Source organism: Silene latifolia, chromosome 10, assembly GCF_048544455.1.
Source record: "Silene latifolia isolate original U9 population chromosome 10, ASM4854445v1, whole genome shotgun sequence".
Classification (NCBI taxonomy): Eukaryota; Viridiplantae; Streptophyta; class Magnoliopsida; order Caryophyllales; family Caryophyllaceae; genus Silene; species Silene latifolia.
In genome coordinates, this window is record NC_133535.1 from 161,371,823 (window position 1) to 161,398,154 (window position 26,332).

Sequence of the window (26,332 nt, forward strand, 5' to 3'; positions counted from 1 at the left end):
TAATCCGTATGCATTAGATCTCCCACTCGCAAGATAGCGCTCCTATTTGTACTCTTGGCGACCCCTAAATAATAATCATTGGTGGATTTGTACAAGTTTGTTTCTGCAGCAAGCTTAGTTTGGTTGGATTCATTTGTGCTATTTAATTGTATTCTAGTTACTGCCTCGATATTAGCTAACTCGGTACGCAATGTAGGTCGAAGGTGGGTGATCTCTGTTCTGTGCTCATAGTTTAAACCAACTGCTTTGCAGGTAGTACTCTAAATCGGGAGTATGTCTGGAGATTTACGGCCTGACAAATGAAATTGACTCAAGTCTAATCGTATGAAGTAATTTACGGCTTGTGTTACTTGTATCTAGCTGTGGCAGTCGGGCCAGGTTTGGGTTTAGTCGAGCAACGTGGGGTCGTATTTGGTTCGGGTCATATCGGGTAAGCATACCCTTTCGGGTCGAGTCAAGTCCTCTTTGAGTTGGGCCACTTCGTTACTTTATCGCATTACTTCAATCTTTTACCAATAAATTTAGTTTTCAATACCAGTATTTGGGTTAATATTAAGCTTAATAAGTCTTATACAAATGATTAATAATCGTAGAGTTTTCGTTGAAACGAAAGGAGTCGTCTTAATTAATAGTACTGTTAATTGGTCCTATTTATACAAAGTGGCTTCTTCCATCAAACGTCATAACTCATACTCCGTACATGACTAGGTTTTGTGATGTTTTTTGATTGAGACGATGGGTTTGGATCGAGTAGTAGTGACGTATTGGAAAGATGAAAACTGTTCGACGTGTTAAGTTTTCTAAGCAAATTTTGCCTAGGAATTTTATCAAAAATGGATCCTTCGTTACTTTTCTCTCCATCTCTTCTCACAAAACATTCTATCTTATACTCTATATTTTAGTTCCATTTATTTAGCTTTTTATTTCCAAATAAATCTACAACCATCCGATCGTGCCCAGTTTTAATCCGAACCGTTGAGAAATAATTGACCTCCATTTCTTTAAGAAATGGAAAGGATCCTTACTCGAATTTTATACACGTAATTTCGGCCTTTTGGGTATTGTATTCCGTATAAAAGTAATGACTAACTAGTGTAGCGGTAAATATTGGCCTTTTAATTTTTACCGTATTACTTATAAATTTTAGATTTATATCTTATGAATTTTTTTAAAAAAATAATTAATCTTAAAACTAATCAAGAGACTTAAGTAGCTCCATGAAGTGTGTTTTTCATGAAAATATTTTAACTATCTGATCAAATTATTTTAATAATTTTTTTTTCCCGCCACGAAGTTAATAATAAGAGAGACGGTTTATGTGTATATAGATTAGTAGTACCGATTTTGTTTTATTTTTGTTAAAATATTACTCCCTCCTATTCTACATAAGTGTCTCATTGTCCATTTCCATCTATTCACAATAATGTCTCATTGTCTATTTTTGGTAAACTTTTATACTTATTTTAATACTTCACTCACAATAATACCCACAATATCTTCCCTCTCTCTAATTACCTCAACTCACCACAATACTTTACATTATTTAACTTATTTCCTTAATTCTCGTGACATCCCTACAATGCCACAATACTTTACATTATTTAACTCATTCCTTAACTCTCGTGTCATCCCTACAATGTGACACTTATCTGAAATAGGAGGGAGTATATTTTTAAATTTAATGATGAAAAGATTATTTTAAATGGAAAATTAGTTTAATAAATGAAAAACTAAGTTGTTTCCATATATAAGCTTGGACATTTTGAAGGGAAGACTTTAGAGAAATTTTGTTCGCTTAGTATAAGGAGGATGACTGTATGAGGATGTAAGATAATGGTCCGATTGCCCGTAAAGGTGTCTAATGGTTGTGAGTGAAATTTCAAAGTAGACTATGGTTCAAGCATTCCCAAGACTTCAAGAGCAATCTTTTGAAGTGTTTATGGTCTGAATTTATGGCTTCTAAACTTCGAGTCTGCTATCCTCTACCTGATAACATGTATTCCGAGGGTTTACTAAGTGCGCACTAAAGGTAGTGGGTGCGGATTCCCTCGTTAGTCGTCACAAAAAAAAAAGTCTGAACTATGAAAAATAAAAATAGAATCAACGCGGTAATCAAAACTTATATTTATTTACGTGATTATTTAGTCTTGTTTACGACCATCTTACCATCTTACCTTATATCCTCTCATATTTTTTATTTTCACCTTCTATGAGTTTCGGGTTTTAGATAAGATTATCATAGACAAAAATTGGGGTATAATCGTATTTGTGAAATTTCATGGGTAATATACGTAATACATTGAGTCTCCTTTGTGATGACTATATCTGTCACAAGTTTGTGACGGATTAAATATCAACCATATAGATAGATACGACAAAAATTAAAATACCTGAAAAATTATAAATAATTTATTTTATTTACTCATACAAATTTACTTGATCCATCACAAACTTATGACCGATATCACAAATGTTGGATACACGATCTATCCTAAAGTAGTTCTGAATAATTTGAATGGAGCTCCTCTCCTTAAACACGTCACATCACTACTGAGTACAAGTACAACCATCATTGGTCAAATTATGACAAATTATGCAAAGGCATATCGCAATGTTGCTGAACATCCGAATCTAATCATGGACTGCCCTGCCCTCATCTCACAAGTCACAACACAAGTCTCTTGTTTTGTCTAATCAAAGCGTCTTGGTTGTTACGACACTATCCGTCACAAATTGAAAACGAATAGTATTCCTCTTATAATAAGGCAAGTGAGAGGGTAAGTGGGGGGAAATGAAGCACCCCATGAATAGTGCATGCGACTTGCATATTATAAGAGGGGAATATACGTCTTCAACTTGTGACGAATAATACAAGTGATCTTAGAACCTGAGCAGCACCCGAGACCCATATCAACGCTATCGAGTGTTACTCGATTCAAATGTTTATTGTTACAAATTGACTATTATCGATAAATAACTTGGTAATAATAGCACCAAAAATGATCAAACCTAAAATAACCTGACTCGTTAATAAGCGGGTTAGTATGGTGGATGAGTATCCGTTTGGAATAAGTGGGTATTTAGAGGTGTAGTTGCATAAATACCCATTTGATCACATTAATTGTATTTGAATGTAATTGGAAGATATTATGGTGCAATGGACTTTAGTAAGAGTTTTGAGATGGACTTGATACTTAATACAATCGCGATTCACGGACACGTGGGCTCAATCTGGATGATATTATGGTGCTATTAGAGCCCAAGGTTAAAACTTGGCCCTGGCCCCATAACGTACAAATAGTCGAGCTTGGAGAGTAGACATATAGCATCCGCGAATCACGCACGCGTGGGCTCGATCTGACAGACTGGTTTGAAAATCTTAGGTCCATGAGTGGTGCGTTAGCGAAGCATCAAGTAAAGAACGTACACTTTAAGGCATGAACTCCTAACTCGAGGTGACGAAATGGTTGGAAGGCAATAAGGCATCATAAGTGTCATTTTTCTGTTGGATGCTAAAGACCGTTTGTGTTCAAGGACTTATGACAAAAGTGGCGGACCCAATTCAAGGTATATTATTGGACCATAGAAGTTCGATATGCATGTATAGCACAGTCCCGAGTGGAACACGGAGACATGGATGACCATGAACATGTGAGAGCACGCACTTGACCAGACAATGACATGTAGTGTAGACATGACTAGGTAACATAGCGTGTTGGTTAAGACTCGAATATGGACTAGGTCTGGATGAGAGTTTCTCACGCCTGTCCGTAGGGTTGGACGTGGGTGTTCCATGCATGAGCCCATTTCCGCATTTTTTTTTTAAAAAAAAAAATCGTCTTAGCTTAATATTGGGGACGGGGATCGATCTACACTCATTTTTTCTAACAATGACAATTCAAATTCAATCTACCTAATTATACTTACTGGGTTTTTTAATAGCTACTACCTTTATATTACACAGTTTTAAGAACTACTACCAAATCTCATCTAAACCAATTAAAACACAATCTCAGCCATTTATTTTTGAATCTCCATCTTAAGTTGTAAATTTTAACCGATGAAGTTTAAGCAATTTTTTTTTACCTTAGATAGGTGAATTAGATAAACCTAGGTTAAGTGATTTTGCCCTGAAATGATTGGCAAACAGTAATGTTTGTAATGTCAAAGGGATAAAATGTACAACTTAAGATGAAAACTCAAAAATAAATGGCTGATATTGTGTTTTACCGAGATTTGTATGAGACTTGGTAGTGTTTTTAATAAAATCAAACTTACTGGTAGTAGTTTTTAAACGAAAATTATTTTGGTAGTAGTTTTTAAAACAGTGTAGTACAAATGTAGTACTTGATGAGTAGTATTTGGTCGCGTTTTACCCCGCATTTATATCTTATTACAACTCGAATTTGTGTGTTTTAATTGTCTAATAGCTCATTTATTAGTCTAATTAGTATTGGGTATTGCTCTTTCACATACAAGTTTTACTCTATCACATACGCAATTTCCAATTTTACCCTTCAGATTTACTACTCCACATTTTCTCATCTCTCATTTTCTTTTCAATGGTCAAAAACTTAAAAAATAAATTAAAATTGAAAAGCACCCCACCACCATCCCCGCCACCCCATCCTTTGCCGGACAACCATTGTTAGCTGAACGACAACCACCATCCCCTGCCAAACATGTTCTCAACCCATACATGACTTCCTATTAACGTCACCCAAACACCCACCCCTACCATACTACCACGTTGTTGTGTAGACCGGCCACCCTTCTTGACCATATCACCTTTCCACTACCTCTAATTGGGGAAAAACCTAAATTAAAAACAAACCCTAACTTGAAAAAAAAAAAAAAGTTAATTTAACGCAAAAAATAGCCGATGTGATTTTAATTTTAAAAAGGAGTAATTACTTGGTTAATATATAATTTAGATAACCGAACTCTAAAAGCGAGTACCCTGAATGACCTCCTAATCAAATCAACGAAAGAAATGCTTTAGTGGCCTGATATTTGTAAAACATATTCAATACAATTGTTGGCAATTGGCCAAATCAACGAAAGAAATGAGTACATGAATGATTTCCTCATTACTTGTTGATAATTATTCTGTCTCTACCTCCATTTAAGGTGAAAAAAGTTGAGTTAAGTTTTGAGAAGGAGAGAAGAGAGAGTTTTGGATTGTTTGGGTAGGGTAATGTATGGAAAATTAATGAAAAAATGTATGTGATTGAGTAAAATCCGTATGTGAAAGAGTAACACCGTTAGTATTTAGTTAATTATAATAATTAGGGTTTTTTGATAACTTATACCTTGAATAACTCGCTTTTTCAAATCTTATACCTAAGATAATTTTCTTTAAAATCTTATACCTAAAATAACATTTTCTTCCAAAGTTGATACCAAATCTTAAAAAAATGCCATAAATTGACGATTTTGCCCTTACTAATTTGATGGTTTTTAGTGGTGGTAATTGTGGATGTGCGGGTTAATAGGTGGGAAAAGGATGATGGTGTTTAATTAGTAAGGAAAAGATTGTTAATTCAGAACTTTTTTCGATATTTGGTATCAAGTTTGGAACAAAATTTTATTTTAGGTATAAGATTTTAAAGAAAGTTATCTTAGGTATAAGATTTGAAAAAGTGAGTTATTCAAGGTATAAGTTATCAAAAAACCCTAATAATTATTCAAATATAGTCATATTTCGAAGAATGGAAACTTGTTTTGTTTATTTGATTTTTGTATGAAAACCCACAGACTCCCTTTCCCCTGCTACTTTTTCCTCTCCTTCACCACTGCTGAAGCACCAAACCCGAGTTCAGTTCACCAACATCAGCATAAAAACGGGTCCGCATCAACTCGACTTCGTCGCTGCTCCTTCAACCTCGTCTGAGCACCATCATAATCACCAGCATTTCACCTCCGACCCCAACTCATCAGCAGTAGTAGCAGCAACCACCACTGCTCGAGCGTACCATCAATGCACCTCCATTCGTACCACCAGCAGCAGTTCCGGCCTCCGTGACCAGCTACACCATCGACATCCACCTGCTCAGCCAATTCACCACCGGCAACCACCACCTGCTCCTTTGTTCAACACCGAGTCGCCGTCCTTGTGATGTTCGCAGCTCATATTTGATGGAGTCGATAAATTGGCTATGTATGATGACAAGGGATGAAGAACGAAGAATGCGATGCTCTTTTGTGTTTGGGATTGAGTGACCCAATTAAATTGAAGAGAACAAAACAGGAGACAAATGACGATCTTGCCCATTTGCATTCAGTCTTTCTTTGGGGTTTAAGTGAGGGGCGGTTTGGTCTTTTAAGTTTCTGTTATTTTTTTTTGACAGAGCGCAAAAGTCTTACATTACAGTAGTATGGCTCTCAGAGCCATACTCAAGAACTACAATGTAAAACCAAATTGGAAACATTACAGTGTAATAATTCGCTAATAAAAAACTCACAACAAACAGACAACATCTCAGATTTTTCAGCCGCACTAATTAGAGACGCAAGTTTAGAAATACAAGTGCCTCCCATTTTTATCTTCCTTCAAATCTTTAATAATCCATTATCAAAATCAAGTTTGGTATATTTCTTTTATTCCTTCTCTTATTATTGTTATTTCTTTTTTTTTAATTTAGTTATATTAAATTTCATGTTATTGTTATTAGTTAGTTTAATTAGCTTCGTTCTTATCTTTATTAGTTTAGTCTCTCCTTTTAAGTTCATTTGTTTACATTTACTTTCTCTCAAGTTTTTTGTCTTAATAACCATGATTACTGAGTAGTATTTCTATTAATGTGTAATTATGCATTAATATGAGTGATTAACATAAGGATGTGTTTAGATTGAGATATTATATTCTGGGATTTGGTTTTTGATGCTCAACTCCCAAGAAATATATTGCAGAACACAAATTCTCATTTGTGACGGATGGTATCCGTCACAACCTGAAGACGGAGCGAATAGACACATATTGCACAAAAAACGGGCCGGATGCTAAGTACTAGTGGGTATTTGTTTATTGTGTAATAGGGGACAAAGTTGTACAGAACATTTATTGTGACTTTGCATGTGTCACCTACATCATATCACCTTTACATCTTTTCTTCCTCTTCACCTATCATCTACAACCCTACAGACACCATGCTCCTTCAAATTTCAAACTTTATAGCTTCAGTTACACATTCATCCAAACAAATCTTCATCTAAAATACAATCAACAACAAGATTAACACTAACTTTTTTCCAATCTCGTCTAAAATCGCAAAGACATTTTACCCAATAAAAATAAATAAAGACATGGTACTAGACGAGGTACCTATGATGGCAATAAAGGACCAAATCGTTGTTGTCGAGAACGAGGATGGTGTATTACTTGATGGTAATGACGAAGATTTCGTGACGATGTTGATTACGAAAGGTTTGTGTTCTATATTCTTTAAGATGTTATTTTTGTTGATGAGATTTTAGGGCAATAGATTTGGGTTAATGTTTTTACAATTTTTGATGAAAATTTTGAAAATTTGTTGGCTTTTTTGTTTTCGTTGTTGTTGATGAGATGTTAATTTGTTGTTCTTGTTTTCGTTGTTTTTTATTCTTTAAGATGATATTTGTATTGATGAGATTTTAGGGTAATAGATTTGGGTTGATGTTTTTACAATTTTAGATGAAAATATTGAATATTTGTTAGCTTTATTGTTTTCATTGCTATTGATGAGATGCTAATTTGTTGGCGTTGTTGTTTTCGTTGTTGCTGATGTGATGTTAAGTTTCCGTTATGATGACGAGATTCTTTGGTTTTGTTGATGAGATTGTAAGATGGTCGGTCGTCTTGCTAAGATGATGCCTTTTTTTATTCAATATTAGATGAAGGTGTTAGTAGATTCAATATGAAGATTCAAACTAACAAATACGTCTATTAAATTGACAGTGTTACACTTAGGTTAATGGGAAATATCTCGCGTTTTGAAAACCTTATACAATCATACATGTTACCGTTTTAGAGTTCAGTGTTACCATTTTAACCAAAGTTTAAAAATGGTTTGTCGTTATTATAATATTCAGTTATATATGTCACCATTTTAGCGCAAATTGTTACCATCTTTATGGAGACAGTGTTACCATCTTAACCAAAGTTTAAATTTTGATGGATCTTTTGTCCCAAGTACTGATCTTTCAGGGAGCTTATTTGGAATAAAAGCTGGAAAATGGGAACACATTTTCAAAGATGTATAAGAAACATTCGCAGCTCTTGGGTTTCAGTATCAAGAAATCTACATCTAAGTGATTGCATATAAGTGATTGTTGTGAATATGACCACTCTATGTCAGAAAGCCCCTTGATTTTTTCTTAACATGTTAACATAATAGGCTAAACTTGGTGACATATATGTGTTTGTTGAAAATGTTACCACTTTACAAAATATATGTTACCATTTTAGCGTTTTGAAAAATATAATTGTAGATGCATTTTTAAAAGTTTATACGATCAGTCATATATGTTACCATTTTAGCGTACAGTGTGACCACCTTTATGGTATAGTGTTACCATTTTAACCAAAATTTTAAATTTGGTTGCTCTTGTCATAGGTACTGATCTTTCGAGGTGTTCAGGCTAAGATGATATCATTTCTTAACAAAAACACCCTGGTTTTGTTGTGACCATATGATTATACAATTGTCACCATATCAACTTAGTCTAAACATGGTGATATAAGTGATTGTTGAAAATGTGACCACCTTAGCTTAGGAATGTACCAATGTTATGTTTTAAATTATTCTTAACATGTTAACCTAATTGGTTAAACATGGTGACATATATGTGATTGTTCAAAATGTGACCACATTATCAAGATATGTACCAATAATATTATGTTTTTTGGTGTTACAAATTATCCTTAAGATGATAACATAATATAATGAACATGGTGACTTATATGTAATTGTTGAAAATGTGAGCATGTTTTTACAAATATGTGACCATGTTTGAAGAAGGTACCAATATTATTAACTTGTTATTAAACCTTGTTATTATGGTTACATTTCAGCCTAAGATTATACTCCGTATCATTTTACTAAGGGTGGTAACATTTATGCCACACATTCGGTAGAGTGACAACACATGCTTACTAAGATGGTAACCATTTTAACACAAACTCACATGTCAGTGTGTTCATTTATATATGTTATCATTATAGGATTCATTTAAATCAAATAAAACTTATTGTAATGGTTACATTTATTGACTTAGATAATAACATTTTACACAAACTTTCATGTCACCATCGCAATGCATATATGTGATCATTATAAGTCTCTATTCAAATTCAGTCACATCTTTGTTGTACAGTTAGATTTTAATGGTATAACTAAGATGGTAAAATTCTACCTATTAACTGGTTACATTAAATGTTAATGTGTAAACATCTGAAGTTTATATGCTGATAATGTGTTCATATTTACCAGCAACGAGACATCGGCTATGTTAGTGGCACATATGTGTCCCTTAATATGGACGAAGATCAACCAACCATAGAGTTGCGGGCGCCTACTATTATTGACCCTATACGTTGTACAACAACGGGCGCAATCAACGTAAAAAAAAGAAAGGAACTTGGGAAAGAAGAAGGCTAGGAAACCAACCATAGAGATGCGGGCAACTAACGCCCGCATACAACGTTCTCCCCGTCGATATAAAAGGCGCAAAAGGGCATTTGGGTATATGATAACATTCCGACCACATTTTGGGAAAAACGTTTTAGGTAGTACATGTTTTATAGTGTTGTAAGGTTGTTATAACATTGTCAGCGTACGTTTTGTAATCACAAGTGCTCAAATTGTTACCATTTCACTCTAGTATATCACTAAGTTTAACTAAATATATTACAATTTCACTCCATTATGTCACTAGTTTAGCTAAGTATGCTATCATTTCGAACCAATTTCGACTACCAAAAAGAGAATTTAAATGGTAACATTATACTCTCCATGTAACATTAGAAATTAAAAGAACGAAGTATATATAGTATTTTACTAGTGATGTAGTCACATATCAGTCTCTTAATATTAACATTATGTTATGTTACCATTTAAAATAAATCAGTTACCAATTAATTACAATTTTATATACATTTTCAAATGGTAACAATGTACTCTCTTATGATAACATTAGAAATTAAACGAACAAATTTTTTTAGTATTTATAACTGAAGGTAATATACTACTATAATCTCTTAGATGGTAACATTGTACTGTCTTATAGTCACATAACACTCTTTGAAGTATTTTATAATTTCAATGGTCATATATTCGACAAAAATTAAGATAGTTTAGACGTTTACGATGACATAGTTAAAATTGTTAAGAAAAAATGCGCACATTTAGATAGATAATGATGACATTTTATAATTATTAAGGTAGTCACAAAACAAACATTATCTTGGATGTCTTATATCAAGAGGGACTAAAATTCTATTCCAAAATAACATATCCCCAAACAAACCACCAAGTACTAAATATAAGTTTTATTACAAACTGACAGTTAAACAGATAATAGTCCATGAATGGCCTTTGTCCCCTTCATTTTTTTTCTTGGCAACACCCTTTGGAGGATCTCCAATTTCTTTGTTGTTTGCACCTCCAACTGCTTCGAGGTTTGTCCAACGTCGGACTTTGTTTTGTTCATTTTTAGGTGCTAAGGTTGCATACAAATTTCTGCGAAATGAGTATAAAACCTTACCATTACTTTACATTAGAAGTGTACTTCAAACAAAATATATGACAACACATTCTGGCTAATATATTGTAACATTTAAAATATGGAACATTTTGAAACTTAGCTGGTACCATTTTCATTTGTCGCCATGTTTATCATAGATGTTACCATCATAACATCCATTCACACATTCTAACTAATACAATAACATTCCATACAGGGTTACATTTCGAGACAAAGATGGTAACATTTCATATGCCACCATGTTTATTCATAGATAGTGTCATTATAATATTCACTCACACATTATAACTAACATGACAACATTCCAAACAGGGTTACATTTCGAGACAAATATGGTAACATTTTCATATGCCACCATGTTTATTCATAGATGTTGTCATTATAATATTCATTAACACATTCTAACTAACATGACAACATTCCAAACAGAATTACATTTCGATATTAAGGTGGTAACATTTTTAACACAAATCATATGTCACCATGTTTATTCATAGATGTTGTCGTTATAACATTCACATTCAGACTAATGTGACAACAATTAAAAACATGGCTACATTTCGAGACTCGGCTACTAACATTTTTAACACAAGTCATATATCACTATGTTTATTCATAAATGTTATCGTTATTATATTCATTCACACATTCTAACTAATACGACAATATTTAAAACAGGGTTACATATCGAGACTAAGATGGTCACATTTTTAACACAAACCATATGTTACCATGTTGATTCTTAGATGTTATCACTATAACATTCATTCAAATCTAAACAAATATTTAGTGTAATGGTTACATGTGTTGTCACAAGGTATATTTTTTGACTAAGGTGGTCACATGTTCAACACTAACACACATGTCACTATGTTTACTCATTTATTTTGTCATGTTAAGATTCATTTTAAACTGAAACAAACATTTTTATAATGAGTAAGACACTGAAACATAGATACATTTATCAATTAAGGCGGTCACATTTTCAACACTACCACATATGTCACTATGTTGAGTCATTTATGTTAATATGTTAAGATTCATTTTAAACCCAAATAAACGTACACATAAATAACAACACACTCAAACATAAAAACATTTTTCACTAAAGTGGTCACATATTCAATAGTAACACATATGTCACCATGTTTACTCATTTATATTATCTTGTTAATATTCGTTTTAAACCCTAATAAACATTTCTATAATGAGCAACATACTCAAACAAGGGTACATTTTTTTGCTAAGATAGTCACATATTTAACACAAACACATATGTCACCATATTTAGTCATTTATGTTAACATGTTAAGATTCATTTTAAACTCAAATAAACATAAATATAAATTACAACATACTCAAACATAAGTACATTTTTCAACTAAGATTATCACATATTCAACACTAACACATATGTCACCATGTTTACTCATTTATGTTATCTTGTTAAGATTCGTTTTAAACCCTAATAAACATTTATATATATGATGAGCAACATACTTAAACATATGTACGTTTATTAACTAAGTTGATCACATTTTCAACACACGCATATGTCATCATGTTTAGTCATTTATATTAACGTTTTCATTTCACCATTTTTATTCATATGTTTTCATTTTAAGAGGCTTTGAGGTAAACCAAATAACTAATTTAACAGTTACATTTCACCCTAAGGCGGTAACATTTTCATATGTCACCATGTTTATTCATAGACGTTATCATCATAACATTAATTCAAAGATTGTATCTAATAGACAACATTTCAAACAGGGTTACATCTGGATACAAAGGTGGTAACATTTTTAACGCAAACATTGCGAGATAAACACAAAATCACATTTTTCTCTATTTTCGTCATCACAAGCCTTCGACAAAACCTAATTTTGACATTAACTAATACAAAAACAAATCAAATCAGATCAAGATTCGTAAGATCAAAAAATTCGTAAAATCAGAGCACAACAACAATTAATACAAAAACTTAATTTTGACATTAATTAATACAAACAACAAGATCAATACGAAAACAAATCGGATCACAAAAAAAAAATTCAAGATTCGTAAAACCTAATTTTTACATTAAATCAATTGTTTTGGTGTAAAAAAAAAGTTAAATAAATGAAACACAATATCTTTGGAGAGATTGGATACAACAACAATTAATTAACCAAATGTGACCATTGATTACAAATTTGAGCAATATTTTACAAGAAATTACGAAACTCAAAATACCACCATAAAATCAACATGTTAAACACAATACCTTCCACATTTTTTTGCGGAGTTTTCTTTCTAGCCACTGTTATTTTTCCCATTAGCTTGATGAAGCTCCAAAAATATGAAAATGATACCGTCTTGGTTTTAATTATTTTGATGCGGATGGTAAAGATGAAGATGAAAAAGATGAATGAAAATGGTGAGGATGTGAGGATGAAGATGGTAGAGATTTTAATTATTTTGGGTTTTCTGGAGAGATAATGAAAAAAGCTAGAGAGAGGTGGAGTTTTCGAAATTCCAATAAAAAAAGCAAAAGCAAGGATGTGATACACTTATTAGCCGCCTGACTCAACATGGGGAGTTCCCCATTTTCCCTTTTTTTAATCTCCATTGTCAAATCATCTTTTTATTATATTAATACCAAAAAAGGGACCACTACTATCCATATTATCTAATCTGGTTGATATTCGCTCCGTCTTCACCTTGTGACGGATAGCATCCGTCACAAGGGAGACTAATTGTTAAATTGAAACTGAGCTCATACCCCGTAATATTTACTCATCGGAAATTTCTCATACCCCGTAATATTTACTCACCCCGTAATATTTACTCATCGTAAATTTCTCATTTAAGAAGGCTATATATTTCTTAAACTTAAGCGTATTAAATATATATTCATGTGACACTAAGGGTGTGTTTAGATTGAGAGATTTAGAGGGAAAAGAGATATAGAAAAAATAGGGGATCTAATTTCATTTGTTTGGATAGAAAATGAGAGTCGAGGGAAATGGAGTGATTCAATTTACCTCTTCAAGTTTAATTAAAATCTCTCCTTAGTAGATAAGATTTAGAAGAAAATTGTGTCCAAATAAGCACACTCCATCTCCACTCACCTTCCCTTCTCTTCCTTTTCCTTCCTCCTTTTTCCCCACTTTTACTATCCAAACACACTTTAATAGTACAAAAAGCAAAATACATTTGGAAATTACAAATTCTTATATGGGTGTGATAATATTTAACCCGTTTTCTTATTAAAATAGAGGTATTAACGTGTGTTGTGGTGAGGATAGTGAGAAAAGTGGAGACTTCGAAGAGTAGAGAAGGGAATTTGGTACTGTTGTTTTTTTAGTCAAATTGCACGTAAATAAACTTCCGGGTCCACATCACACCCAACCCAAAATGAAACACAAATGTGAAATGTGTGATCTCCATATTCTGCAATCAATAAGTCTCCCTTGTGACATTAAGTATCCGTCACAAGGGAGAGACGGGTATAATTGATACCATATTGTTGTTAACGGAGCAGATGGACCCGTGAAACATAAAAAAAGAAAGAAATTTGAGTGGGACATGGATTTGACATTTTGGATTAAAATAACAATTATTTCTTCTTTGCCTTCCCCATGCACACGGGTAACCACAATTAGACACAACCACTTTCTTCTCTCATCCAAAATTTTCAAATCCCTTTCCTCTCTCATCAGAAACTCCTCATCTTCATCTTCATCTCCGTTCATCTTCATTTCCACAACTTTTCTCCCTTTAATTCTCTCTTTAAGCAATAAAAAGCCACAACAACTTTTTTTTCATAATCTTGATCGACTATTACAGTGGTAACATTTGAGAAGGAGAATGGGGAAGAAGCAGATGGCGAGGAGGACAACACCGAAGAAACAAATGGAAGGTATTTCTTCATCTTTAATCGTCATTTTATGGTAACATTTTTGTTTAGTAATCAGATTAGGTTTTAGGGTTTTTTTGGTAACATTTTGGTAACAAACTAATGATGACATCGTCATAAAAATCTTCAATGAGGGCGTAAATATGAGACAATAATCAGATTAGGTTTTAGGTTTTTTACAAGAGAAATATGCTTTTTATGTGAAGTCAGATTACGTTTTGAGGGTTTTTTCCAGAAAAAAATGCTTATTTGTCGGGTTTTTTACAGAAAAAATGTTTTGCATGTTGACTAAAATGGCTTGGAATGTTGATCAGTTTAGGTTTTAAGGTTTTTAGGGTTTAGGGTAATTTCTGATACTGTTTTGGTATTCAAAATGTCACCAGGTGATAAGAAAGGAAAAGGAAAGGTTGACATGCAGAAGGGTAAAGAGAAGGTCAGATCTGGGGTTTCCTTCAGAGAACCGGTGGAGACGGATAAAAGGGAAGACAATGATGCGTCAGAAGAGATTTCTGAGGAGACAGAAGCAAGTAGTGAGGGGGACGGGGAAGGCAGTGGTGATGAGGAAGGCAGTGTTGAGGAGGGTGGCAGTGGTGAGGACGAGAAGCAGGGGTCGGAATCAGACGATGGTCGTTTGGCAGAGGTGCTTGGTGCTTAATAAAGTGGTCAAAATGGCAGCTGCTCTCGGGGAAAAGAAGAAGAGGAAGGAAGATAAGACGCCAGAAGACGGTACATCTTACCATTTTATTTTAGAAATGTTAGCAAAGAAACTGAGAAATGTAACCACATCTGTGATTGTGAAGTATGTTTGTGGCATGAATTTGTGCTGATATGTCACCACATTAGTGTAGACTAAAAATTATTAACATGGATTAAAATCATAACATTTATACATAAAACATAGATACATATTTGAAATCTTGCTTATGTGACCACTATAGATCAATAAAATCAACTTTTCTCTGTTGTTTATAGGTTTGAGCACCATATGACAGGGTAACAGATATGTTAAACACATGGTCACATAATTCTGATCATTAAAATGTGACCATATGTGGTGAAATATGACCACTTTACAAATACCAAAATACTTAATGTGGTATCAGATTTACTAATCACATGGTCACATATTTTTGATCATTAAAATGTGACCGTATGTGGTGAAATGTAACCACCTTACTGGAGAGCAATTATCAAAATATGGTAACAGATATACAATGACATGGTGACATATATCTATTCTTTAAAGTGTGACCATATGTGCTGAAATAGGACCACCTTACCGGAGACCACCAAACTTAATATGGTATCAGATTTACTAATCACATGGTCACATATTTTCGATGATCAAAATGTGACCATATGTGGTGAAATGTAACCACCTTACTGGAGACCTAAAAACTTAAAATGGTAACATAAAAGACAAAAGATGGAGAAACATGAATTAACATGGTGACATATTTTGATATTTGTAGTATGTGACCACTTTTGTTAAAAAATGAACTTTCGACATATAGTTCCATATATGATTAAACAGTTACCAATGTGTGGTTGTCTTAGTAGTGACCACAATAGTTTAGAAATGTACATATGTTTGATTCATATGTGAGGGCATCTAATAAATCTAAAAATGGTGACATGTACTTTAGTGTTCAAATGTCACCATATTTCAGTAATTTAGCTAATCTAAAATGGTTACATTGTTTTCCAATGATGGTCACATAGTAATTATGTTGACATGTATGACAGTATTTTAAAATGGTAACATAAAAGACAAAAGATGGAGACACATGAATTAACATGGTGACATATTTTGATATTTGTAGTATATGACCACTTTTGTTAAAAAATGAACTTTCGACATATAGTTCCATATATGTTAACATAGTGACATATATATGATTAAATAGTGACCAATGTGTGGTTGTCTTAGTAGTGACCACAATAGTTTAGAAATGTACATAGGTTTGATTCATATGTGAGGGCATCTAATAAATCTAAAAATGGTGACATGTACCATAGTGTTCAAATGTGACCATATTTCAGTAATTTAGCTAATCTAAAATGGTTACATTGTTAACCAAAGATGGTCACACATTAATTATGTTGACATGTATGACAATATTTTAAAATGGTAACAATAATGACAATATTATGTAATGTGACCATTTTATGGTTACATGTAGAGCCATCTGTGAAAGCTGTGCAAGCAGAGCACTCTGTGAAAGCTGCGAATGTTGTGGAAAGGTCGAAGGAGCTTGAGGTTGGGCAAGGGTCGAAGAGAAAGTTACCTGAAGGGGCAGTGGTCCCAAAAAAGAAACGAATGAGAAAGGAAGGAACGTATGTTTACCATTTAATTGTATCTGATGAATTGTTCGACATCATGTTATCATGTTAAGCTTTTTTTTTTTAAATATTAATACATTGTCTCCGAATATAGGAATATGAAGGAGGTCGAGGGACATGGATCACCAGCTTCACTACACTACGTCATAGAGCATTTATCGTCAGCTCAGAGGAAGGATGTTGAGGATATAGGGTTTGGAGGTCTTCTCGAGCTGAAGGCGTCTAAGTTTATTCATACCATGGTTGATTGGCTGTTGGAACGATATGATACGCACACTAGGCTGCTTTTGTTTAATAGATTTGTTCATTTCTCAATCAGTAAGCATGATGTTTACAATGTCTTCATGTTACCGTGTGAAGGGGAGGATGTGCCAACTGTTACAGACGATAAAGAGCTAGTACAGAGTTGGAGAAAGAGATTTGGTGCTTTACCAAATAAGGATATACAGCTGGACAAAGTTGTTAGAGTTGAGATGCTGAAATTGGTGGACGGTGGACCAGATTTTAAGAGGCTGTTTGTGTTATTTGCAATGGGATCGTTTTTGGCCCCGACCGTGCACAATCGAGTCGACACTAGGTTGATTGGGGCAGTGGAGGATGTGGATGCCATACCTAAGATGGATTGGTGTTCATACATTATGGATCGTTTTGACAATTCCGTTGACTCATGGAAAGAAAACGAGGGCAAAAGCATGGGGGGTGCCTAATGTTCTTCCAGATAGTGTACTTTCACCGCCTGATTTGGAGGGGTTTGCCTGAGAAGAGGACACTACCCCTGATACGTCATTGGACCTATGACGCAATGAAGAAGCGAGTTAAGGAGGAGTGCAAAGCTTACACCGTGCATAGGGGCTTTGGTATAGGGGTGTGGGATCTGACCACGTATCCGATATCACTTTTTCTGGAAAAGACATTATACAAAGTTGCGGTTGACAGGGTTGAAGCTGAAGTGGCCGCTATCCGGCAGGAGGCAGCTCGACAGGCCGAGATGGACGACGCTGGAGTGGAGGTTATTAGGAAGGAGGCGGGTCGTGCAGCCGAGAAGGATACAATTGCACAGGATACTGGAAGTAGGACTGTGACTTTCACACTTCCAGATGACCTCCCTTCTGATGAGGATCTCCGCTTTCTGTACAACGACGTAAGTACTAGCACTTTAATAAATTCAAAATCAATTTATACTGAATGATATATACAAACAAAACTTACACTGCTGCAGTCTGAATTGTGACAGAATCTTATGTGTTGAAATCTTTAAAATGGTCACATTTTAGGACTAAGGTGGCTACATTCTGATTCAGTCCTGAAATGTGACCGTTATAGTCGAAATATGCTGGTTTGTAGTAGAGATAAAATGGTGACATTCTGATTATATATGGTAACATTATCCTTTAGTGTGAAATGTTGGTGTTCTATGGCCAAATGTTACCATGGTAGTTGTACATTTTTAAATCTAAAAATGGTGACATTCTTGCTTAAGATAGTTACATTTCGATTAATAAACTAAAAATATGACCATGGTAGTTCTGATATCTTCTTTTTTATTAATAAAGTAAAGGGTGACATTTGGATAAAGAATGATTACATTCATATGGACTGTGAACTTGTGACCACTATATCTTAGATATGTAGGGGGTTGTATTATGAAATAGGACAAAATGTTGTCTGTGTGTAATATTTAAAATGGTGCCACTGTATCTGAAAATGGTTACATTTTTTCAAGCATTTCTTACATTCATATGGAGTATTGACATGTGACCATCATAACTGTTATATGTTGGTGTTTGTTGCAAATTGTAAATGCTGACATTCTGACTACAGGTGGTTACATTATGATTCATTGTTAAAATGTGAGTCATCTAAGTGTGATTTTTTGCTGTGCAGCCGCGTGTACTTAAATGGTACCAGACAAAGAGGAACCAGAAGTTGATTTCACGCTTACATCGTGACATGGCAGCAGAAATGATGTCGGATCCTCCCTTATCTCAGCAGGTGCAGCAACAGCAGGAAGGAATTGGTGAAGCGGCGGGTGAAGCGGAGCAGACCTTCTCGCAGAGATTGGATAGCGACCCTGCATTCTATGCTGAGTTCATAGCAATGCTTGATCAGGTGGACGCAGCTATGGAGAACGTGGTCCTCCTGCCATCCTTTGATCTGGGGTTAGATGACATTGGAAAAAAAACACCCGCCAGGTCGTACGAGCTAAGGTACACTCGTGCTCGAGACCGCGCACCAGGAGGACCCGTTAACAATGCTGCTCCGGAAGTAAGCCGCACACCGAACCGTCCAGTACCAAAGCCTGCCGGAAAGAAGAAAGTAGTTCCTGCCGTATCTCGTTAGTTTAATTGTTGGTTTTTATAATGAAGACTTCGTAGTTGTTGGTCGTTTTGGTAATGTAGTATTTTGGGACAAAACATTGTGTCCTTCGGGCTGTGAACGGACTGACAAATAGCCCTTGTTTTGTAAACATTTTAACTACCCATGCTATGACATGGGTGCACTAATGTGGTGACATTATTAGCAGTAATGTAGTTACATTTTGAGCATGTCTTTAAATTGTGCAAATTTTATTAAGCAATTAAACAACAACATGCGTTTTGCTTAAAAGGGCAACACTGAACCTTAAAATGGTGACAATTTGGTAAATTCATATTGTGTTTAAAAATGTTAACACATGGCATTGTGATTGTTGCGGTTGTGTATAATGTCACCATTTTATAGAGTTTATGTAGTGTAAACAAATACCATAGATAATCATTGTCTTTCATATATATTGTCAATGTGTCGTGTATAAGGTGACCATATTACAATTAAAATTATGCAAATTTTATTAAGCAATTAAACAGCAATATGCGTTTTGCTTAAAAGGGCAACACCGAACCTTAAAATGGTTACAATTTACAATTTGGTAAATTTATAGTGTTAAAAAATGGTAACACATGGCATTGTGATTGTTGACATTGTCTATAATGTCACCATTTTATAGAGTTTCTGTAGTGTAAACAAATACAATAGATAATCATTGCCTTTCATATATATTGTCAATGTGTAGGCTATAAGGTGACCATATTAAAGTTAATTGTTACCTTTATGAGCAGAAATTAATGACTAGTCATAGGATGAGTTATTTCAAATATATTTAGTTAAAAGGGTAACATATGGATCAAACAATGATACATTTGTGAGCAACAATGATGATATATGGGGCAAAATAAGCAAACGTTGGTATATATCAGAATGTTTGCACAAAATCCGTGTCAAGATAAGTTTCCAAGATGACCCAAAATAAAGGCATTTAGATAGCAAAACCCATACAACCAAACATGGGCACATAAGTCCACTTGTTTAGGGACATTAGTGATATTTGGTCCACATTAGTACAAAACACCTAAGGATTGCAATGTACATGGTATGTCATATTAGACGCGGCACAGCGACGTACATAGTACTCTCCCCTGTCCCAACTTCAGACCCTTTCTTAGCCTTTTTCCTCGTGCCCATATTCCTTTTTTTTCGTTGACTACGACCCTTAGTAGTACAACGTACGGGGTCAAGAATAGGAGGCACAGATCCATCAACAGTTGGTTCATCTTCCTCCATATTAAGCTTAGAAAGTAACAATTCGACCTCCTCATTCGCTTTAATAAAGAGCTTATCCACGACAGCTCTTGCATCAGAGACACTCTGACATTTGCTGATGAGATAGTTCATAGCCGTCAACATTGATCGACGCCAATTGATGGCGTCATGAGCGGCATTTCTGCGTATGTCGCTTGACAGGAACCTCTCCCACACTATAGTCTTTGAAAATTTGGTCCATCTACGGAGTATGTACCTTTCCGGTATCTCGACAACAGAATGCATGTGGAGGATACGGATGATGTGACTGCAAAACATACCCTTAACCTGGAAGTTTCGGCACGTGCATTCTGTTAGCTGGTTCTTACAATCGTACGTCACATGATGGTTGTCCTCCTCGTGGGCAGCAGGGTAAACACGATACAACAACACCTGAGGGTCATCAATCGGAAGGATGATAGCACGAGTACCCATGGCAAGCGCGAATTCTTTCTCAAACACTCGAAACAGCTCCAATGTGTAAACCTGAGATGCATGTAGTAACAAATCAACTAGAGGGTACACAGAAGATGGTGTGGATCTTATGCCGTTGAATTCTTTACGCTCTTCCTCACCCCGCCATATTTTCACCGTGTTTTCAAATATCCCAAAGAATTCGGTAACGGATGTAGTCTTAGAAGCTTGAAAGCCCATCGCATGGTTTGTGCTCTCACTCCTTTGGGACGATAAAATCCCGGCTGAAAAGAATTGATTGTTGAAAGCAGTGCTCCATTTGGCTCTATGTTTGTACAATCTCTTAAACCATGGATGGTTGACTAACCCATAATCTGACAACATTTTATGCCAAGTATGCTCAAATTCAGCCTCATTGTAGCAACCATGAAGGCATTTGTTGAATAGATTCTGGAACGGACGATCACCCTTTAGTTTCCCGAAGTGAGATATGGCGTTTTGTTGAATGTGCCACTGACATAGACGATGTCTGGTTTGTGGATAAACATGTCACCATTTTAACGTTATCAATACTGAAGTGGTCTATAGACAATATGAGAAAATGTAACCATATTAGCATATGTTTCTACAAACAAAGATGGCCACATATATGGCATATTCTGCTGACATGAGAAAATAGGACATAATGTTACTATCTTAAGTAATGTTAGTGTTAAGAAAGATGGTAACATTTGTGGTCTATAGACAATATGAAAAAAGGTAACCATATTAGCATATGTTTTTACAAACAAAGATGGTCACATATATGGCATATTCTGTTGACATGAGAAAATAGGACATAATGTTACTATCTTAAGTAATGTTAGTGTTAAGAAAGATGGTAACATTTGTGGCGAAATATGGCGACACAAGACAATATGACCCATTGTACCCATATTAGTAAAAAATAAACGTCATACCGTTTCAATTGCATTTGCTATTGCTTGGTCTTGGTCAGTGAAGATAGAAACAGGACGAACATCCTCACCCATGGATTCGTTGAAAACATTGAACAACCACTCGAATGATTCTTCCTTTTCGTTCGACACAAAAGCACAACCAAACATGACATTGGACCAATGGTTGTTAATACCAACAAAGGCTCCACAAATGAGATTGTACCTATTGGTGCGATAAGTTGTATCAAAGATTTTAACATCGCCGTACAACAGATAGTCATCTCTCATCATCGCATCCCGCCAAAACAGGTTACTTAATCGCTTTTTTCACAAATCAACGCGAAAAAGAACCCCGGCTCCTCCGCTTGCCTTTTAGTCATGAGGTTGATCAAAGTGGCTGCATCGCCACCTTCAATTGATTTCATCTTCAATCTGTTAACGTAATTAATATGGTCTCGCTTTGTGTGACCGACAAACGCATCACCACCAGCCCCGGCCGCAGCAACCCTAAATTGGACTGAAGGAGGAACATGCGCTTCATTCATTGCCTTTATTAACTCACCCTCCGCTTCTGAAATTTTGCGCTCCGACCTATGATGATGCTGCCACTGGACGGGTGTGAAAGGATGATTATGCTCAAGCACGTGCTGCACTACCTCCCATAATCCATCAGCATTTACTTTTGTCCTAACACAGGCTACACATTTACAGCGAGTAATTGCTGCGGTCCTACTACTGACTTCATTCCCGTTCCCATGTACACCTTCACAAGAGCATCTAAAGTATCTCTCAATCAGCGGTCTGTCTTTCACGTCAGCCCTACGAGATGTTGATTTCTTGATACTAAAGCCCTTGAGTTGCGAATGTTTCTTATACAAGCTGAAAATGTGCTCCCATTTCCTAGCTTTTATTCCAAGTAAACAACCTGATAAGTCCGTGCCTATGACAACATATATTAAGCATTGGTTAACAGGGGAACACTGAATGATAAACAACTTTACTAAGAATGTCACCATTTAAACATTATTAACACACAACATGAAGTCACATTTCAGACAAAAACAACAACATATCACACATATAATGGTCACATTTTCGTCGTACATAATAAGGTTATCATATTAAGTCAGAATGTAACTATTTTAAGTTGTAAACAAACAAAACATGCTGTCACCTTTCTTACTAAAACTTCTACATATCATAGCTATCCTGGTCACATTGTCACATTTAATGAAAATGTAACCAACTTTAGTCATAATGTCACCATTATATCCTTTTTAATACAAACATCAGTAGGTAACCATTTTCAGTGAGAATGTCACCATTCTAAATTGTAAATACACGCCTCATGTTGTCCGGTTCTTACTAAAATGTCTACATATTATAACTATCATGGTCACATTTTACAAGTAAATCAGAATGTATGCAACTTTAGTCAAAGGTCACCATTTTAAGTTACAAAATTCTCTCAAATTTCATACTAAAACAACTACAAATCACAAGTATAATGGTCACATTTAATAATACATCAGAAGGAAACAATATTCAGTCAGAATGTAACCATTATAAGTTGTTAACACATACAACTTGCTGACACGTTTCTTACTAAAACGTCTACATATCATGACTATCATGGTCACATTATAACAGAATATCAGAATGTAAACAACTTTAGTCATACTGTCACCATTTCAAGTTTAAATATTTATAGCTAAAACGTCTACATATAATGAGAATCGTGGTTACATTATAACAGTATATAAAATGTAAACAACTTTAGTCATACTATCACCATTTCAAGTTTAATTATTTTTAGCTAAAACATCTACATATCAGACCATCATGGTCACATTATAACAGAACATCAGAATGTAACCAAATTTAGTAATAGTGTCACCATTTTAAGTTTAAATATGTTCTAACATTTCATACTAATGCAACTACAAATTAGAACTACAATGGTCACATTTTAATAGTAAATCAGAAGGGAACCATATTCAGTCAGAATGTCACCATTATTAGTTATAAACACACACTACTTGCTGTCAGGTTTCTTACTAAAACATCTACATATCATGAGTATCATGTTCACATTATAACAGTACATAAAATGTAAACAACTTTAGTCATACTGTCAACATTTCAAGTTTAAATATTTTTAGCTAAAACGCGTACATATCATAACTATCATGGTCACATTATCACATAATATCAGAATGTAACCAAATTTAGTTATAGTGTCACCATTTTAAGTTTAAATATGTTCTAATATTTCATACTAATGCAACTACAAATCAGAACTACAATGGTCACATTTTAATAGTAAATCAGAAGGGAACCATATTCAGTCAGAATGTCACCATTATTAGTTATAAACACACACTACTTGCTGTCAGGTTTCTTACTAAAACATCTACATTTCATCACTATCAGGGTCACATTTTGACAATACATCGAAATGTACCCAACGTTAGTCATAATGTGACTAGTTTAATTTAAAGGGTAATAGCTAAAACAAAAAAAATGGGTTTTGACAAAATAATTCGTTTTGCTTAAGAGGGCAACACTGAACCCTAAAATGGTGACACTATATCGTAAAATGATAATCTGTTGAAAACGACATTTGTGCGTCTGTCAGGTTAGCAGCTGTAAGCTTATGCACGGTTAATCTTCATCTTCAACTCCAACAACATCAGAAGCTTGTCATTCACATAAAAAAAAGCTCATTCTGTATCTAATGAACAAAAACTTCATAAATTGAACGATCAAGTCAGCGAAAAATTCGATTATATTCTGTCCCACGGTGTTTTCTTATGCACCTACCAATATTCATCTAAAAAATTTACCTAAACACTCATAAACACACAGATCTAAATCGTTAAACATGTCATTAAAAAAAACCCATGCTAAAAAGTTAACCTGAAATCGTGAAGATGAACAAAAAACTTCATGAATACAATCCTTTGTGCAAGTAAATATGAAAAATTAACCTAAAATCGTCCATCAAAATCATGAAGAACACAAAGATTGCAAATTTAAGCGAGGAAATTAAAAAAAAAAAAAAACAAACAATTTTATGATTATTGCAAATCGTCCAATCAAAACATCACCATAATCAAAACAAAATAAAAAACAAACCTTTGCTCATCAACATCGTCGCGAAATAATCGTCTTTACCATCAAATAATTCGAACTCAGCAGTCCCAACATTACCAGAATCCGCTGCAGGCTGTGCGGTCTCAAGATCAACAATTTGTTGATTATTATCATCATCGTCTTTACCATCAAATAATTCAAACTCAGCAGTCTCAACATTACCAGAATCCGCTGCAGGCTGAACGGTCTCAAAATCAACAATTTGTTGATTATTAGCATCCTCCATTGCCGAGTTCTCATCCATACCCATGGTGTTGTGAGAAAATATTTAAGCGATGATTATGATTGTGATAATTTGCATGAATATTTGATGATAATTATGAATTCTTCTTTAGAAAACCATGATTAAACAATGGAAATTTGAATGAATGTTTAGGGGGTTAGGGTTGAGGAAAGTGAAAGCATGGGAGGAGGAGATAGGTCATCCATCATCAGCAGAATTTGGGACGTAAAGTGTGATTTGGAGGAAGATTTCATGCAAGATGGCATTTAATACCCTTGTACCTCTTGTTCCCCACTCAAACCCCATCACTAATTTTATATATTATTTGTTTGCCCCACCCATATGCACTACCCGCCCCATATAGACCAATCTGGTATCGATTTGCCCCGTCTCTTGTTTGTGACGGATAGCGTCCGTCACAAACAAGAATTTGTGTTATAAAAAGGTGGGTCAAGACTCTTATAAAGTCTTAAGTTGAGTCTTGGATTTCCAAGACTCAACTTAAGACTTTGTCAAGACTTGGATAGATTATTGGGAGTTTTGACTTTTGAGTGAGTCTTGTCTTAAGACTCATGTAATTCTTGTCTCAAGACCCACCAATAATCTTACTCTAAAATGGAAAGACCGACCTAATCATTTTCAATTTTTCACAAGAGTTTTACATCTCTCTCCTCTCTCTAACCAGTAGAGCATCTATAATAGATGGTATGTTATCTTTCTCTTAATTTTTCTCTTTCCTTCTATTTTTTTAACACCTCATTTTCTATTTCATTCATCTCATTTATCACCATTACCATCCTCTTCCATTAGTTTTCCCCACAATAGAGAGTATCCTTTTATATTACCTCTCATACTTTAAATTTCTAAAATTTTAAAAAAGAGAAAAACAAAAGTATTGTTATATAAAAGACAAATAGTGATTGGTGGGTGGGCACTAGGGGCGAGGTAAGTTTTCCTCTAGTTTCCTCTAAAATTAGAGGAATTAAGCAACTTCCT

The 26,332-nt window shown here is 34.7% G+C and overlaps 2 protein-coding genes and 1 long non-coding RNA gene across 3 annotated transcripts; 1 reads left to right on the forward strand and 2 right to left on the reverse strand.

The window, feature by feature from the left end:
• Nucleotides 1–10,383: 10,383 nt before the first annotated feature.
• Nucleotides 10,384–13,358, reverse strand: LOC141609500 (uncharacterized). Its single transcript, XR_012527442.1, has 2 exons — nt 13,010–13,358; nt 10,384–10,718 (listed from the first exon to the last, which is right to left on the reverse strand). It is a non-coding gene; the product is annotated as an uncharacterized LOC141609500 (long non-coding RNA).
• Nucleotides 13,359–17,607: 4,249 nt separating this feature from the next.
• On the forward strand, nt 17,608–19,327 carry LOC141608802 (uncharacterized). The gene is made up of 2 exons (XM_074428145.1): nt 17,608–18,128; nt 18,872–19,327. Exons 1-2 carry the CDS (start codon nt 17,655–17,657, stop codon nt 19,325–19,327), a joined length of 930 nt encoding a protein of 309 aa, XP_074284246.1. The 5' UTR covers nt 17,608–17,654.
• A 1,074-nt stretch (nt 19,328–20,401) lies between these two features.
• On the reverse strand, nt 20,402–22,245 carry LOC141608803 (protein FAR1-RELATED SEQUENCE 5-like). Its single transcript, XM_074428146.1, has 2 exons — nt 21,979–22,245; nt 20,402–21,532 (listed from the first exon to the last, which is right to left on the reverse strand). Exons 1-2 carry the CDS (start codon nt 22,243–22,245, stop codon nt 20,402–20,404), a joined length of 1,398 nt encoding a protein of 465 aa, XP_074284247.1.
• Between the last annotated feature and the right edge of the window lie 4,087 nt (nt 22,246–26,332).